General features: G+C 34.1%; 1 protein-coding gene across 1 annotated transcript in view; it reads right to left on the bottom strand.

Moving 5' to 3' along the window:
- Nucleotides 1-2752: 2752 nt before the first annotated feature.
- Nucleotides 2753-18041, bottom strand: part of MDGA2 (MAM domain containing glycosylphosphatidylinositol anchor 2) — a 793866-nt gene continuing 778577 nt past the window's right edge. Inside the window, exons 15-17 of the mRNA XM_028097835.2 lie at nucleotides 17345-17475; nucleotides 5479-5584; nucleotides 2753-2841 (exon numbers count right to left, since the gene is read on the bottom strand). Coding sequence (XP_027953636.1) covers nucleotides 2753-2841; nucleotides 5479-5584; nucleotides 17345-17475 — 326 coding nt within the window. The remainder of the gene's footprint in view (nucleotides 2842-5478; nucleotides 5585-17344; nucleotides 17476-18041) is intronic.

The following is an 18041-nucleotide window of genomic DNA, read 5'->3' as shown; positions in this document are numbered from 1 at the left end:
TAATCAAAATTAATTTTTGAAGTACCAGCCAGTTCTCATGACTTCTTAAGCGTGTGTATTCTTAATGTGTGAAAAGTTATAGAAAGACTTTAGTATTTTATGAGTACTTTGTAGAAGGATTGAAGCTTTCACTTATAACAATTTCTTTATGCAGTGTTAATAAGGAGAAAAGGAGACTTGATTGTTTTCCTGGAAAGGACAAAGGTATATCCAAATATTCTGAGTATAGGTTTTTTTTTAGTTCTTTGTGAAAGTCTCACTCAAATCAAATTCAAGATAAGGGAAGAAGGTGGCAATGAGCTAAGCCTCTCTTTAGATGAAAACAATTGTATTAATATTATCAGCAGTGAGTGTGCAGAAAATCAATTAGGAAGAATGATCCACTAATATGGGATAGTGGAGGGAAGTGGTTAGTTGCCACACAAAATGGAAGTCAAGGTGAAGGAGAGTTAGTAAATACTAAGCTAAGTGCCCCCCAATATTGTTTAATCTCTTTGGTTTGATAAAACAGATGGTTGACTGTAATTCTGAAAATTTTCAATATGCCTAATGTGTTCAAATAAATTATAAAGCTTATTAGTTAATTCTGTTTAATTTAAAGGAATCGGTTTAGCTCGATTTTATCACTACCTAGATATTCCAGCTGGTCCCCTCTTTAACTATGAAAATATGCATTAAATTCCAAATTCACATTTGTTTCATATTTTACTTTCACAGGTTTGACTTTTTTTTTTACATGTATGAAAAATATGGAAGAGTGCTTCAGGAGTTCCTATTAAATTCTTTCCTGCAGACATTAAAGTGTATGAAGTCCTGAAGATTTATCCCATGGTAACATAACCGATAAATTGTATAGCTAGTCTCATTTTGGTGACAAGTAAACATTGCTCAACAAACACACATACCGCTTTGCATACCTTACCTGGAAAGAGGCTTTATTGAACATAGCTGTAAAATTATCTTTTAAGTTGAATTACTGAATTTGCACAAACATTTCTACAGAATTTTTTTCTTTTAAAAATCAAGCTTTGTCATTTTCCACTACATTTTGTTGTGCTTTTTATATTAATATTTGCAAATGTTATAATTTAATACTTATATCCCAATTACTTGCATAATCAGTTTTTTTTTTAATCCTGGGGTATTGAAAGAACATATAATAATAATAATATTCTTCTTTAGACAAAAGTCTTTTTAAATGAAGTTAAAAGCTGAGATAATTTAAGGAAAAAGATCTTCAAATTTTCATAACCAACAGGTTTAAGTGAAATTTACAATGCATTGGAAAACTGGCTGGTTAAAGGTATGATTTGTCCTCAGGTAGCTCAAAATCATTTTTACAGGTTTTTGTTTTTTTTGTAAAAGTGTTTTTAATCTTGGTAAAATAATAAAATAATATTTCACAATCTGCACAGAGTCTGACTAAAGGGCAGAGGCATATTACCCTCAGTGTTTAGAATAAAGCCAGATTTTTCAGGCCCAGTTCCGCTGTAGAGTTTGTATGCACTGCAATCACAAACATTTTCTTGCTCCCTCTAAAGCTAGGGCCAATTTCATTTCAAATGGAGGTTAGAGTAAAAAAAAAATCACTCTTGTGTTTTATCACCTTCTGCGCTAAGTATTATCTTAACAACCTTTTGCTCTGGTTGACCCATTTAATAACCTGGAAGAAAAAAGTGTTGCTCCCATGTCTGGTCTCAATGGAAGTTATTTTCTAATGGACAATAAGCCGAAAGGCCATGGCTGTCTAGGAGGTCAAACAACAAATAGTTCGTCTGCATGGGCTTACTCAGCAGCTCCGGTCCTTTCTTCTTCAGAAGCGGCTTTTGTTGTCTTGCCTGTAATTTGCACACTTAGGCTCTGTAGTTTGTTTATAAAATAGTTTTACACAAACCACTCTTAGCAGTGCAAGCTTCTGAGTTGAAAATTATTCAGGCTTGTTTCATTGAAGGCACTTGGTTTCCATGGCAATTTATAAAAGATGGTGGTTTGGTTTCTTCATTGGAACAGATGACTTAGTTTGGGTGTTCAAGTGGCCGCAAGCAAACTCCGATAAGCCTGTGTAATATGTAAGCCCAGGTTTACCATCCTGGATAGTAATGCATGCAAAAAGAGACAGCATACAGTTATCTAGCTTAGCCATGGGAGGAAAAAAATAACAATAAAGGTGGGGTGGGGACAGGTGGGGAGGAGCATGAATGCTTTAAATAATTCTGAGTTCGGGTTATTTTCAAGGAAGTGTAACAACCAAAGGTAAATGGGCCTACGTTTATTTAATTCTCTATGTAAAACCTTCTTGAAAGGAAAATAAATGCCAGCTCTTCACGTACCCTGTTTACAGTGAGGTTTTTGTTGGCAGGCCATTAGGTTTCCATGGTAACAAGCAAATTATTCATTTGAAACAAAACCAGCCATGACTTTGTGCTTTGACAAGGATTTCTATAGCTTTTTTTTTTTTTCCAGAGTTCAACCAGATGACCAGATGACGCTGAAATCTTTTTAGCCACAAAAGCACCTGAAGGTCTCTTCTCTACTCAGGTCAAGAATCTTTTATATGTAGTTTGGAATAAGTTATACTTCCATGATGTCTTTTTATCCCCAGTGCTTTAAAAAATTCGTTTTTATTATTTTATTTTTGAGTCAGTAGTCAGTGGAGGAATCTTTGGTAGTTTGTTTTTCAATGTCCATTTACAAAGACTCTTTCTTCATGCCAGTGCCTGGTGAATCTTTTATAGCCTCTGCCAGGATAAGGTCACCTTCGAGGACTTAAGATAGAGATGAGTACAATGACCGGAAAAAGCCATAGATGTACTAAAATTCCAACAGCACCATCAACAGAATCTAAAGACAAGGAAAATAAATGCCAAGAAACAAACAAAAAAAGAATAAATATTCCATGTAGCTACCAATACAACTTTGGTGAACTAATAAAACAATAGAGTATATGGAAAGCATTTTTGGAAAATACTTTTTTTTTTGGTTTGTTTTAATTATCAGCCTATTTCCAAGACACGTGAAAAGGAAAATAACTTAAATGTGTGGTTAGAAAAATAGAAATATTTTAAGTTGATATGATATGCTATGAGAACTTGTCTGGAAGGTATTTGTGTGAGTTTGTGGCTGAGTTCAACCTCAGAGTTCTACTAGCCACATGGAAGTATGTACACAGAAAATTCTTGGTAATCCTAAGAGGTCGGGTTTTTTCCAAAGCTTCCAGAAATGATTAAGATTAAAGAGTGAGAAAAAAACTACTTTTTATGAAAACTAAGACGGGATTGTTATGGGTAGAAAATCAGCTACTGCAAACACTGCTTAGATCAGTCCAGTATCTATACACTGAATAAATAATTATCTATTCAGTGTGAGTTTTAGAAGCATTATGAAGTCCATTTTAACTAAAAAATCTGTCCCACTATTCTGCCTTAAGATTCCTACCATAATTGGTGTTTCAAGTAGAGCTTCATGTCCAAGTGATACCTAGAATGTATGCCTTGCCCAGAAGGGCTAACATGAGCAAGCTGGATAATTCATTCCCCTGGCTTAAGTTACAAAATGGCTCTCACCTAGGAGAGAGCTGGGTTTGGAGACAACAGACAACCTCAGTTTTTGATAGTATGGGCTATAGTACCATTTATTGCCTGAGAAGGGTTGGGAACCCGAGCAGTTAGGAGGAGGCTTTTGGCTGCCAAGCTAGTTTGTACTTAGAAATTAACATTAATTTAATATTCACCAAACACTGTCAAAATGAGCTTAGTAAATGCTAGTTAAATAGATACAGATGTAACAGAATACTTTCTTATACCAAAGAAAATGTTTTTGTTCAATAGGGCTGTTTCCTCTGATTTACAGAGGCTGAATAAAAATACCTCCAATATGTACAGATATATCTTATTTAAAACAGCCACACATTTCTCTGACTTTAGAAGAGAAGAAACCTGATTTTGAAAGTGTTCTATTATGTAACAATAAAGTCCTTTGGGGTTTTCATCATCATTTCCCTGTTGCTACTCTTACCACTTCTGTTTTCTCCATGAGGGAGAATGTTCTCTCCTGCTTTCCTCATTTGGAAAGTTTAATTCAATTTTTAAAATTTAATTTGTAATAGTTTTCAGTGATCAAATTATCTAAATGTAAGATTTCTATGTAAGATGGTAACTACCTTCAGTTACTAGAATATTACTGTAGCTGATTTATGTTAGGAAATTCGAAAGAAATCCCATTCTCCTCCTCTAAGGAGAATGCGTGCTTTTCTGTGCATTTGACAAATCTACTTCATTTCGATACTGCTACTGGTTTTTTTTAAAGCAAAATTAGCCAGACACAGGGAGAAATTTTTACTAAATTTGTTACTTGAAATGCTAAGTATAATGACAAGGTGAAAACTATGAGCAAAGTGGCTCATTGTTATACACAATCTTAGTTTTTGTCTTTTTACAATGCTTAAAAATGGAGTCAGTTCAGTTCCTATGAGCAATCACTAGGTAGTTGCAGAAATTTAACTTTCAACATCTAGACTAATATAATTTCTCATTAGATACACTCAGTCAACAAAGACTCTGATTTGCTCTAGACTTAACAAAATGGATTTTCACATTCCTTTTATATGTACTAAATAATTGATGAGTTATTTGTGTAAATTTAGCTTGATCGATACCCCTTTATATAACCACAAAATTAAAGATTCCAGAAGGGCCCATGAAAATACTTGAAGTGGAGGAATTTTTAAAAGATGTGATTTTAGTTTTCTCAACTTCACATAGAAAATATGGAGATGAAGATTTTACGAAGCAGCTCAACACATAATTCTGATGTTTTTTGCATTATTTATAAATTTTAATTTATATCTCTTATTCAAAACATTTTTGTGGTGACAAAATAAAATTTGAAGATATCATTAAACTATAATATTCAAACCAGAGTAAAAAATGAAACCAAATTACTAAACAAGATTGTGATGCACATAGATGAATTATACTAGAATACAAATGGGCTGATTTATTACTTATTGAACATAGTTAGGCTCTTCACAATAGCAAATCTATTAAAATCGCTGGCAAAAGTTAGACCTAGAAAATATATTCATAAATGGGGGAGAGGGGGATAAAAACAGCTATGGTTATATAAAGGTGTGCTAAGTATATAAGTCAGCCAAATATTTTAATAAAAGTAAAAAAAATCCTTTGAAATTAATAATATAAATTAAATACTTTTTAAAATCTTAATTAAAAATCAAAGTGGGCTTTACTTACATAGACCTAAACCAAAATTACTTTTGTCTTATCTTAGGTCAAATATGCATACCATCAAATTTAATACTTTGTTTTAAAAATATCTTCAAAATTTTAGGGTCTCACATGTAAGGAATTTCTAAATTTACAAACTAAAAATAACTGAGTTTTAAAAATTAGACCATTTTAGTTGAATAGTTATTATGTTACTTTAACATCACATCAAACCAATCCAAGAATAGACACTTACTCTTAGTCGTTAGGTCTTGTTTTGCACATTCTCCTTCTGCAATCGATACATCATCAATGGCAATGTCACCTTCTATGCCAGGACCTCGAATACCTTCAAAAATGAGCTACAAATATGAATGAAACAAACCTAAATGTAGACCTTTGATTTGTAGATGGATTCTTACTGAGAAATTGAGAAGCCAAACCCAAAATTGACAGCAGTTCTGACATCTATTATCAACAGTCTTCAAAATTGTTACAAAAAACATAAATGTTCTTAAAACCAGTAACAGTATCTTCCTTGCTTACTATTAGTTTTTCACATCAAAAGCTCTGTGTTGATTTTAATACAAAACTAAACTTAACTGAATAATACAATAAAAACTACTACTACTACAAACCCTTGCACTTTCTATTTTCAGGGGTAAGGAAAAATTTTTATCTAAACAGTACTTCTCTGAAATAGATGCCCTCCAATTTTATCCAAACATGTAACACTGGTTTTCTAGAAATATTTTCTGGAATGAATCACTTCTGTGTTCTTTATAACTATATTATGTTTATTGAAGCCCAGGATGAGGGATTACCATCTCTATGAAATTTATTTTCTCTCTTGCAAAAATGTGAATAAGTTTCTCATATTCCCATATGTTATGATATACCTCCATGATTTCACTTTTGACATTCTATTTTTAAAAACCGGAGGATATTTATGGGTTTACTTATGTTGAGTGTTTAATGGCAGACCTTTGAATTTCAACAGTGATTAACACTGAGGTTTAATACATGGAAGTTGAAAGGATAGATGAATGAAATTAGTCTCCTTTTATTACTAAATTCTGAGTACAATGACAATATAAGAACAATTAGCAAATTTTTATTATTTCATTTTTACAGAAATAAGGCTGTCTTAAAATTTTCTCTATAACTCCACAATTGTTTCTAGCGAAACCTCTTAATCCTTTTGATATGAAAAGGCACCCTATGCATTTAGTGATTATATTCACAAACATTTCTACATGCCAAAATGAAATATCTAGTTTGGTCTTTCCAAGGAAAAATATGCTTAATGAAGAGGTGTTTCAACATCAAGCTGATGTGTGCATTTCTATACAATTTCTAGCCTTATTTCATTGCAACAAATTAGAAGGAAAGTCTATTTTTATCAATGCCAAAATTTTTGGTTTTGTTTTTTGTCTTTGAAAGTATCTTGATATGGCTCATTTTTAAAGGCAATTTTGTGGTGGTTTTCAGAAAACTTAGGCTACCTTTGAGAAGTTGATCTGTTGTTATCTGTTTTACTATCATAATTTTATCAATTGGAATCTGTAAGTGATAAGCAGAAGCATTAGTTATAAACTTTTGTATTGAGTCCCTTTTCTCCACATGAATATAGTTCATACAAGTAAGAATAATTTTCATGATTTGATAGGAGAAAAAGTTTTGGAGAAATTTTTATTATTATATTTAACTTGTGTAGAAACGGTTTCCTGCTTATCTATGTTGAGATAAATAAGTTAATAAAGATCATCCAAAGCTATTTCTCTGAAAAACATCCAAAATGTCATGTATCACTGAAGCCAAAACAAAATGGCAGACCAGAATTAAAATATGATATAGAATCAAGTTGGTGGTATACGGATTCTCAGTCCTCAGGCAGAATCAGCAGTGAAACACTACTTTGGCTGCCTGGAAATAATGACTTGCATTTGACTTAAAGTTATCTGGAAAGTGGCTAAAAATTCCTCAGAGGACTTTTTAAATCACAAGGTCCTCAAAATGAGAATTAAAAAACCCCAGATTAATGGTATAAAAATCCAAGAGCACTGAAATCAGAAAAGGGGAAGTCATTTTAATGACTGTGGAGTATTCCACATTAAGGATATCACATAATTTATTTAACCAGTGCCCTACTGATATTGTTAGACATTTAAATTGTTTCCAGCTATTCTGAACAAGGCTGAGATGAATGCATTTTATTTTTTATTTTATTATTTTTAAATAGGCTCCTTGACCAACAGGGAATCCAACACGGGGCTCAAACTCACGACCCTGAGATCAAGACCTGAGCTGAGATCAAGTCAGACACTTAACCAACTGAGCCACCCAGGGGTCCCAAGATGAATGCATTTTAAAACATTAATATATGCACTTTTTAAGAACACATGGCTCTTTAAGGTCATCATAAATTGCCCCTATCAGCACTATTGCCTTTTTCCTAACCATGGGTTTTTAAGTCATTGGGTATTTTTTCTTGTTTTGATATGTGCTGCTTACCTGATCGAGAATCAATGTTAGAGTAAATCAATGGTTATCCCCACCCCCTTCTTAGTTTCAGTCATGTGATGCTGAGTCTTCTCTCCTGAAGATAACAACATGAATGGAGTGTTATCTTGGAGAAAGTCAGAACTCAGAGATTCATGATGACATGAGTCTTATTCCATAAAATCCAACATGCTCCACTTTGGCCCCATGGCTAATACTTAGTTGAATAAAAGTGGAGTGCTGTCATCTCAGTTCTTTCTTTCTTGTGGGTATTATAAAGGATCAAATGGAATAATGTATAGATTTCTGCCTCCCAGTCAGGTTTTAATTCTGGACTGGAGCAGGAATAGGAATGTATTAGGAAAATTTGGTTTGGTAAAGAGAAAACCTCCTCAGTCACTAAGAGTTTTAATTTTAAAAGATGGTGTGGGAAGGGAAAGGTTATAAGGCTTGCTTGTAGACTGCAGTAAGGGGTGTGCAATGCAGCCATGGCAAAGAAAGGGACTTTGTGTGGAAGGTGAGGAGTTGGTGAGAAGACTGATAAGGGTAGATTAGAATGTTCTGCACCTGCTTACACTTGAAATTCAAACAGATGATGCTGAAGTCATAATCTTTTCATAGGGAAGGATGCTGGAGAAATAGGTTTAGGAGTACATGGATTTTCCAACTGAGGTATGTAGAGGTGAATAGGTGATAAAATTATCCATCCAAGTATTTTTTTCTTATTTAAAGCACACAATTATTCTCACTTAGCAAGTTCTAGTCACCTGGAGGTAGGTATCAATATAAAAAAGATGGGACTATTTTAAAAAAGAAAACTAAAATGTATAAATCCTCAATGAATCATGGAACACTACATCAAAAACTAATGATATAATGTATGGTGATTAACATAACATAATAAAAAAAATAAAATGTATAAATCCTCAAAATCATTTTTTTAAAATTTTATTTATTATGTTATGTTAAGCACCATATATTACATCATTAGTTTTCGATGTAGTGTTCCATGATTCATTGTTTGCGTGTATCATTTCTGAACTTTTCGAAGCTGCTTGTCCTGGAATGATGCTGTCATTGCTCAAAGCACTTCAGAATTTCTTTTACTGACTTAAAGTATTAATTACTTCTACTTTCCCCATTAACTTCCTTTATCCTCCCTTCCCTCTGCCTCCCGGTGCAGTTGAGACCTAGGCTTGTGTTTAAACCCAAGGTGGAACCTGGGTCAATGCTAAAGACAGAGTCCTGAAGCAGAGAGGTTGTGAAGGATGCTGCCACACTTCTTTTGTGGTAGGACTGGGAGCCTTCTGCGGTAAGTGTCAGAGTAGACTGATTGATGCAATTTAATGTGCGTGCTGCCTCCCTGCAATATGTTGACTCTAAGTGTGTAGCTGGCAGAACAACAAAAATACAAATCAAGGGAAGTCGAATTTTCATGTGTCCAGAGGACTGCCTAAATCTAGAATGTTCTCTTATATAAATACTTCATCCCTTGTGGATCCTGAATGAGTTAAGTGTTACGGTAATAATAAATAGCTGATTTATAACTCTATTATTTACATTTATCTGTACAACTATGGCTAATACAGTTTGTCACTGAGTAAAGCAACTGAATTACTTTCTGTATAAGCATGGCAGGTGTTTTATATATCGTGTGTGGAAATAAATCAGAGGATTATAGTAGTTCCTAGTAGGATGATAAAAATAATTGCTGACAATTAGTCTCTTGGGACAGTTGTATAATTAGTGTTTTTAATATTTATTTGTAATTTTGTGATGATGGGGAATCCAATCCAATAGGGCCAGAGAAATACCATAGTCCTCCTCAGGGTCCTGTTTGGACAGGAAGAAAAAAGATCCTGGGTAGGATGTTTGTTTGTTTCCTTTTAATTTCCATAGCGGTTTTGCTCTTACAAAGATACAGATTTTTTTTAACTCCTACTGACTCTCACAAGATGTTTATTGCATTGTTCTTTTTATGTTCTGAACTCCAACTCCAACTATATCTTTGAATTATTAGAACAGCATTTTATAGATTCTAATACTCTCATAAGTGGCTTCTAGACTAAGACCTAGAGGGATACTTTTTCCTTATATAAAGAATTTTTTGATTGTGAAGTAGATAATAGAAATAAAATGCATACATATTCAATTTAAACAGTGTACCTTGGCCAAACTTTCAAGTGTTTATAAAAATAAATTCTTGGTGACAAACATCTTTTTGTCAGTCATCGAAAGGAGAAACTATAACAGTTCATTATGATGTATCTCAACTTGGAAGCTGTAGTCTGTATGCAATGAAAAAAAAATCTGAATTTTATTCACTTAGAAAAGAAATGCTCTCTAGTTTAATAGGTTAAATTTTGTCATATTTTTATGAAATACCATCATGATTCTGATTACTGTTACATTAAGTGATAAAACTATGTTCCTTTCCTCTTTAGTACTTCTGAAATGTATCTTTTTAATTGCCATGAAGGGGCGCCTGGGTGGCTCAGTTGGTTAAGCGACTGCCTTCGGCTCAGGTCATGATCCTGGAGTCCCGGGATCGAGTCCCACATCGGGCTTCCTGCTCAGCAGGGAGTCTGCTTCTCCCTCTGACCCTCTTCCCTCTCGTGCTTTCTATCTCTCATTCTCTCTCTCTCTCAAATAAATAAATAAAATCTTTAAAAAAAAATAATTGCCATGAAGAAGAAATTAATGGCATCTAGATACTTGAGGAGAAAATGTTAAAGTTTAGATTTCCTAAAGGGGGGGGCTCAATTTATGCAAAACCTGTTCTTTACACATGATCACACTGGTATTATTTAAAATGGTTTCCCTTAACTGAAATGACAGATTTAAAATTGTATATGTTTTCACAGCATGGGCATGCAATTCAGCAAACTTAATATGCAGGAAATACAGCATGATCTGAAAATTAACTCTTTGTGGGTATATTTAAATGGGAAGTTAATAAAATGTATGTGCACTTGTGTTATTACAATGACACTACAGAAAATTAGTTTAGTCCACTGATTGACAATTTCTTACATATATGATAGGGCTTTAAAGCTTACAGATATAGATGTCAATTTAGAGATAGAGCTATAGATGATGCTATTAAAGCCTGTGTTCCAATATAATTTCTCAGGAAGGAAGAGCCCCATGCAACACTAATGAGTAAAAGTAGATGGGGTGTCAAAGAATACAATGCACTTCGATGACATGACTTCAATGTTAATGAGGCCTTCTGCAAATGTTCACAGCATGTTTTCTTCAAGACAAGAGATATATCGCTTCTGATTATTACTGCTAAGGCAAGCACAAAGTCTAAGGATGCTGTTTGAAAACTGACAGAGTACCTCACTTGGAAAAAAACTCAGGATACAAATAAGGTTGAAAATAGCTATTAACATTGGAAAATGTTTCCAATGGCTACTTCAGGAGCCACTGCCATGTCTATATAATGGCCCTGGAGTTTGGCTTAGAATGCCAGATATGTATCTACATGATCATGTGATATTTAGTAAGGAGGACAATATATTCCAGATTATTATTAGAGAGATAAGCATGAGGGCAGTATGATGTAATAAGAGAACTAAAATCTTTCCAATCCCTATTTAATATTCAGGATTTATGTGATTTAAGATAAACCGTTTCAAAATCATTTTGAAATCTTTAAATGAGGACCTAAGTGTGGAAGATTTCCAGAATTCCTTTCACCTATAACAAAGAAAACACAAAGACTGTATTTTATGTCTCAGAGTGTCTCTATATTTTCCCTCTGGAAAGCATTTGGAATATACTACAAAAAGAAATAAAGCGGGGCGCCTGGGTGGCTCAGTCGTTTAAGTGTCTACCTTCGGCTCAGGTCATGGTCCCAGGGTCCTGGGATCAAGCCCCACATCGGGCTCCCTGCTCAGAGGGGAGTCTGCTTCTCCCTCACCCTCTCCCTCGGCCTCTGCCTACAACTCATGCTCTCTCTCAAATAAATACATAAAATCTTTTTTTTAAAAAAAAGAAAAGTAAAGCATTAAAGAGGATGGTTAAATATTTTTCTTGGTGTAAGATATAAATTAGAAGTGACATTTTAAGATAACACTATATCAATTTTACTTTTCTGGAAATTTTGCTGTAATCCTTCCAAATCCCGCAAAATATATTTTCATCACAAGCACTGATCATGCTAAATTAATTCTTGACAAAGAGCCCCAAAGGGAATTTCAGTAGGATAAGACTTCTATTTACCCTGAGAAGTACTACCCAATTTTATTGTCAGCTAAGCAAACTAATTGGACACACTCAAACAAAGGACTTTGCAAGTGGTTGTGTTTTAAAGGGTTTATAAATCAAAATAATTTAAACGCATGCAACTCCAAACAAATAAAACAACCTAAATGTCGGTGCAGCAGAGGCTCAAAATCACTTATATCTCATTTAAAATTCCAAGAGGTAGGAGATATCCTTTCCACTTGAATTAAAGACATTCTACAATGCCACAAAGCTACATTTGAGTAATATTAAAACTTCTCAGAACCTAATTTATATGTTAATATATTCTGTACAGTTTTTACTGTGCTTTCCTTGTAGGCATCACATTCCAAAGCAAGTATTTTTGAAAAACTCGACAGTTTACAAATGATTTTTGAGTAAAAAAGTGCTTTGTCAGAAAAAAGTTCAAAACAACAAAAAACAAAACCAAAACAAAATAAAAGCAAAATACGGGGTAGGCTGATGTAGTTTTGCTTCATGTTTCCTTCAAAAATCAAGACTTATGGAATAATAGAGTCTTTAGCCAACAGACCTAGAAATATGTCAAAGAATAAAAGAATGTAGAAATCCAAAGTGAAAATATGATTTTATTTATCTTATTTTTGACTGGTAATTTAAATAGCTTAGCAGTGCTTCATTAAAAACTGCTACTCTTTAAAAAACAAACAAACACAAAACTGCTACTCTTCGATCTGCTTCCAGCCAGGAAGACTGAACAGGAACCAGATCTATCCTTCCATCTGAAACAACAAATAACTGGATAAAATGTATGAAACAATAAGCATCGGTAATGAAGAACAACGATTAATGAGTGATAAGAGTCAGACAAAGTGAATCCTATGACTGCTCTATACAGAACTGATAGACTAGGGTGCAAGCAGAAGAAAGATACAGCCTGGTAGGAAATCTCAGTTGAGGAGATGGAGTGGAGTAGAGTCTAAGGACTCCAAAGCAGCTGGAGTGCACAGTGTAGAATACAAGCAAGGACAGAGTTGCAGAGATCTGCAGAAAGTCTCCCTAGTGTATTGAGCAGTGCACTAATCAGGACATGAATGTACAGTAGTTACTGCACAAGAACTGGGAAAGAACCAGAGAGATTCAGTGAAGGTCACAGTACCCAGATCACACAAGCCTCGGAAAACCTCATAATTCACGGAGCGTTGGACAGACTACTCAGAAGACTCTTGCCGTGGAAGTGAGAAATAATTAGCCCTATATGAAACACTGCTTCGGTCTCTCCTAACAAAGCTTAAAAGCAAGACCAAAAAATGGTTAAACTCTCTCCAAATAGCTACATCCCAAACAAGCTCAAGAATATTTATAGAAATATAAAAATATCCAACAAATTTTGTATTTTGTAAAACTCTAAGAATTTTAGCTATCAAAGTAAAATTCCAAATGTCTGACACCCAATCAGATTACCAGACATAGAGAGCAGCAGAAAAATAACTTGTAATGAGGAGAAAAAAAAAATCAGTCAAAACCAACCAAGAGCTGACACAGATGTTAGCATTAGCAGACAGTGACATTAAAACACCTATTATAACTGGGTTTCATATATTCAAAACATTAACTAGAGATGTGGAAAATATTTTTTCAAAGACTCAATTTGAACTTACAGAGATGAAAAGTACAATGGTTGAGATACAAATTACACTGAATATGACTGAAGGCAGATTAGACATTGTGGAAGAAATGATTAGTGAATATGAAGACAGAATAGAAACTATTGCAAAATGAAACACAAATAAAAATAAATAAAAAAGTCTAAAAAAGCATCAATCAGCTGTGTAACACCTTATATATATGCACATAAATAAGGAGTCTTATATACATACATAAGGTGTTGGACTGGAGTCTTTAAAGGAGAGGAGGAGAAACGAAAATATTTGAAGAAACATTAGCCAGACAGTACTTAAATTTTATAGAAACTATAAACTCACAGATCCGAGATCAATGAACCACAAGCACATGAAAAATGAAGAAGACGACAAAAAAGCATGTCACAATTAAATTGCTCAAAACCAGTGATAAAGAAAAAATCTTAAAAGCAACAGTTCACATTACATTTAGAAGGATAAATGGGAGTTTCAGCAGATGTATCCTTAGAAACAATGCAAACAAAAGGACAGCAGAACATCTTTAAAGTTCCTAAAGGAAAAACTAGAATACTACACCTGGAGGAAATAGTTTTCAAAAAATGAAGGTGAAATAGACTTTTTCAGAAGTACAAAAGGTGAAAAGAATTCATGTTTAGCAGACCCACACTACAATAAATGTTAAAAGAAGTCCCTCAGGCAAAATAAAATTGATATCAGTTGGAAATATGCATCTACAAAAACGAACAAAAAGCACTAGAAATAACTGCTTTGAGCACCAACTATGCAAACCCAGTCTGATATCTCAGTTGGAATGAGGGGAAGATTATAGTGAAGAGAGTTCTCCAAGGTTTGGACTGTTGTGAAAAAAGCTTTATTCATTTAAACACCATTGAACATCTGCTTTAAACATTCTTATAAATCTCTTTTTTTGTGAATTTAATATGTAAGTCTCTGAGGCTACAGAAAATTTGTTGTCATTTGTAGTTGTAAATATGTTCTACTCTGAATTTACACTGACCACATCCTTCCTGGTAGTGAAAGACTAATTCACGTCCCGAAATCCTTTCTTTAGATCAACAATTTTGGTAACAAGACACAATGGAGTAAGATGGGCCAAATCACAAAAAAAAAGCAATTCCTTTCTATAAGATTGCAATCTCAAACTTGGAGCTGACCCTCTGTGCCTCTCATTTCTTTCCTCTATGAAACCCCCTCATTGCTTATATCTAGGGGCACATTCCCTTCTGGATTCTCTCTGCTGTGACATCCTGAATGAAGAAACATTCCCTTGCAAGGACAGAACAAACAAAATAAAGCAAAATTCATATATTTTCTAATGTGAAAAATTATAGAATAAAAACTATTTGCATAAATATAACAATTTAATATCTGCTTGTAGGTCATTCTATTAATTCCGAGTAGTGAATAATTTTTTAAGATTTTATTTATTTATTTGAGAGAGTGCGAGAGAGAGAGAGAGAGAGAGCATGAGCAGTGGGAGAGGGCCAGAGGGAGAAGTAGACTCACGGCTGAGCGGAGAGCGCGAGCCGGGGCTCGATCCCAGGACTCTGGGATCATGACCTGAGCTGAAGGCAGATGCTTAACGTACTGAGCCACCCAGGTCTGGTGTAGTGAATAATTTTAGTTCAGATGCTGATTTTCCTAATTTCCTTACTACCTTATGCAAATCTCTCAAGAGTGGACATTCTCTGTAATGACCAGCCCACTGGACTCAACTTGCTTTCCTATTTGAGTATCACTGTCTTTAAATTCTGTGGGCACCAAACTTTCCTGGATCTCCTTCCTTTTAACTCTAAAACATATTAAAAAATACTACTTAGGATTGAGCTCTTTTCCCACAGTTCATATTATTGGTTAGTGTTCTGCATGATTCCATCATTTAATCACTGTTCACATATGTACACTTTCCCTTGGAAATATCAACCACTCCCACATTTCTAGGTAGCACATACAATCTGATGACTCATGAATATGCATGTCCCCAAAGTTTCAGATCAACATATACAACAACCTGCACATTTTAAAAAGGATACTCCATAGGCATTTTATTAACATGTCCAAAATAGAAGTAACCATATTCATCCCTGAAGCTTGTCTCTTTTCCTCTTTTTGTTATTTAAGGTAATGTGTAGCACAAGCATTACCCAAGACTCCCTAGTTAGAAACTGTTAGTCATTTATGGATACTTCCCAAATTCCCAACATAAAAAAAATAAAATGTTCTGCTAGCTTTCACACCTAAGTATATCTTGAAATCATCCTTTTTTTCTTTATACCACTTCCCTAGTTTGTCCCTTCAACATCTTTTATGTGAACTTTATGAGCCCTAACTGCAATCCAGGTTTACCTCTTTGAGCCAGCAACATGACCGCTGTACCACATCATCCCCAGAGAAAATCTTCCAATGCCCCCCACCCCCGTTACCCAAGCACCATATGTTCCTTAACCTTAGTTTCACACCAGTCTGATTTCTCTTTATGTACCAAATTGCAGATAAAAGTTTTTCTGTTTCTCAGGCAAATCCTATGGTGTATGATGTCAATGTCTTTGTTCACTCTAAACTCTGCTTCAATATTAATGTTATCTCTTTCTCTGCTTTGCAATCCCTCTCCTTGGTTCAGGTTTAACCTCATACAATAAGTTTTTCTTGAATTTCTTCCATACTCTTCTAGTTGGTTGGGCGTGCTCACAGAACCTTGTGCATACCTCTATTACTGCAATTTTTACAGTATGCGATGTAAGTGTTTACATGTATATTTCTACCAAGATGAAGTAGACAATCATTCTTAGATCTTCAACCTAACAATGTTCCTGGAACACAAGAGTAGCTCAAAAGTACTTATTGAACTGTTACTGTGATAATAAGTGCTTGTCTTAAAAGTGCTCAATTATTAAATTGATGTCTATGGCAATAAAGGAGTATCCTGAAGAAAACAGTAATATAACTATTCTTTTAAGTACCTATTGTATATATATTTGATTTAATAATTTTGTGTCGGTGAGGCAGTCACATAGGAAGCAAAAATATATCTTGAAGTACATTGAAGAAATCACCAGTAGAAAAAAAGATACCCAACCTGAGTACATAAAATACACATACTTCACTAAAACTACATTATTTTCTCCACTGAAGTAGTTTCATGAAATATTGTCTCAAGCCATAGTGGCCATTTTTATAGTCATTAAAATTCCTATTATATATTTGCAGCTAACTTTCTTAATTCAATTTAGCCTTACTCTTCTATATCAAAACAAAGAAAAATAGCTTCTTCAAAATTCTTTTTGATCATCAAAGTGATAAATTACTAAAATGACATTACCTCAAAGAGACACATTTTGCTAAAGCATGTAAAATTCCATCAAGTAAAATTTGAACAGATTAATTGAGAAGTGACTATCCAGTTTCTGTTATTATAAGAACCTATGTTATTTATCTTCAGGAAACAAAATATACACATGTGATTTTATAGGAATCGATTACATTTTCTCCTGGCACATCATTTGGATTTTGAAAGACTATTATTCAAACATATTATTTGATAGGTATTAATTAATAAAGAAAAGGGACATTTTCTCTTTATAAAACAGCTTTTGGAACTAAGGAAAAAATACTGTCATTTTTGTGATGCTCATATATATCACAGAATTTCTGAACCTTCATATTCCTATGTTTGCTCAAGGTCTGCCTTTAACTTTATGCTCATGTGCTGCAATCCCTTCACAGAAATGATTGTTCTTTTCTTACCTGAAATGAAGTGATTGGATATATATTAACATGAGCCTCATTCCACCGCTGTCCTTTATTCCCACTTGAAGACCACAGTGGATTCTCTATTGTTGTCTGCCCTTTCAAACGCAGATAAACATTTAGAACACCTAAAAATAACAATGACATTTTATTTTGTATATTTGTTTTTGTTTCCCATTTGTTTCTCCTTCACCTAACACTTGTAAACTGTTAAAAATAAAATTTCTCAGAACACTAGTGTCTCCTTTCTTCCCCTCTCATTTCTAATCTTACTTTTATGACATTTGGCAGGCCTCCAAAGACGACTGTGCCCTGATCCCTAGAATCTGTGAGTGTTATTTTATATGATAAAAGTGGCTTTGCAGATGTGACCAAATGAAGGATCTTGAGATGGGGGCAGATTATTCTATATTATCTTGGTGGGTCTTAAACGTATTATAAGATGGAGGCAGTAGATTTGATACAGGAGAGAAGAAGGTCATGTGAAAGAAAAAGAAGATACTATGTGGCTGGTTTTGAAGATGGAGAAAGAAGCCACAAGCCAAATATAGGCAGCCTCCAGAAGCTAGGAGTGTATTCTCCCCTAGAGCCTTCAGAAGGAACTAGCTGGCTGACATCTTGATTTTTAGCCCCGTGATACTCATTTTGGATTTGTCTTCTGGAACTGAAAGATAATGCATTTGTGTTGTTTTAA

Source organism: Eumetopias jubatus, unplaced genomic scaffold (genome assembly GCF_037043125.1).
Source record: "Eumetopias jubatus isolate StellerSeaLion01/CBP00866 unplaced genomic scaffold, mEumJub1_p1.0 scaffold_7, whole genome shotgun sequence".
NCBI classification, from domain to species: Eukaryota; Metazoa; Chordata; class Mammalia; order Carnivora; family Otariidae; genus Eumetopias; species Eumetopias jubatus.
Note: the sequence above shows the minus strand (reverse complement) of the source record. Positions and strands in the feature narration are given on the sequence as shown.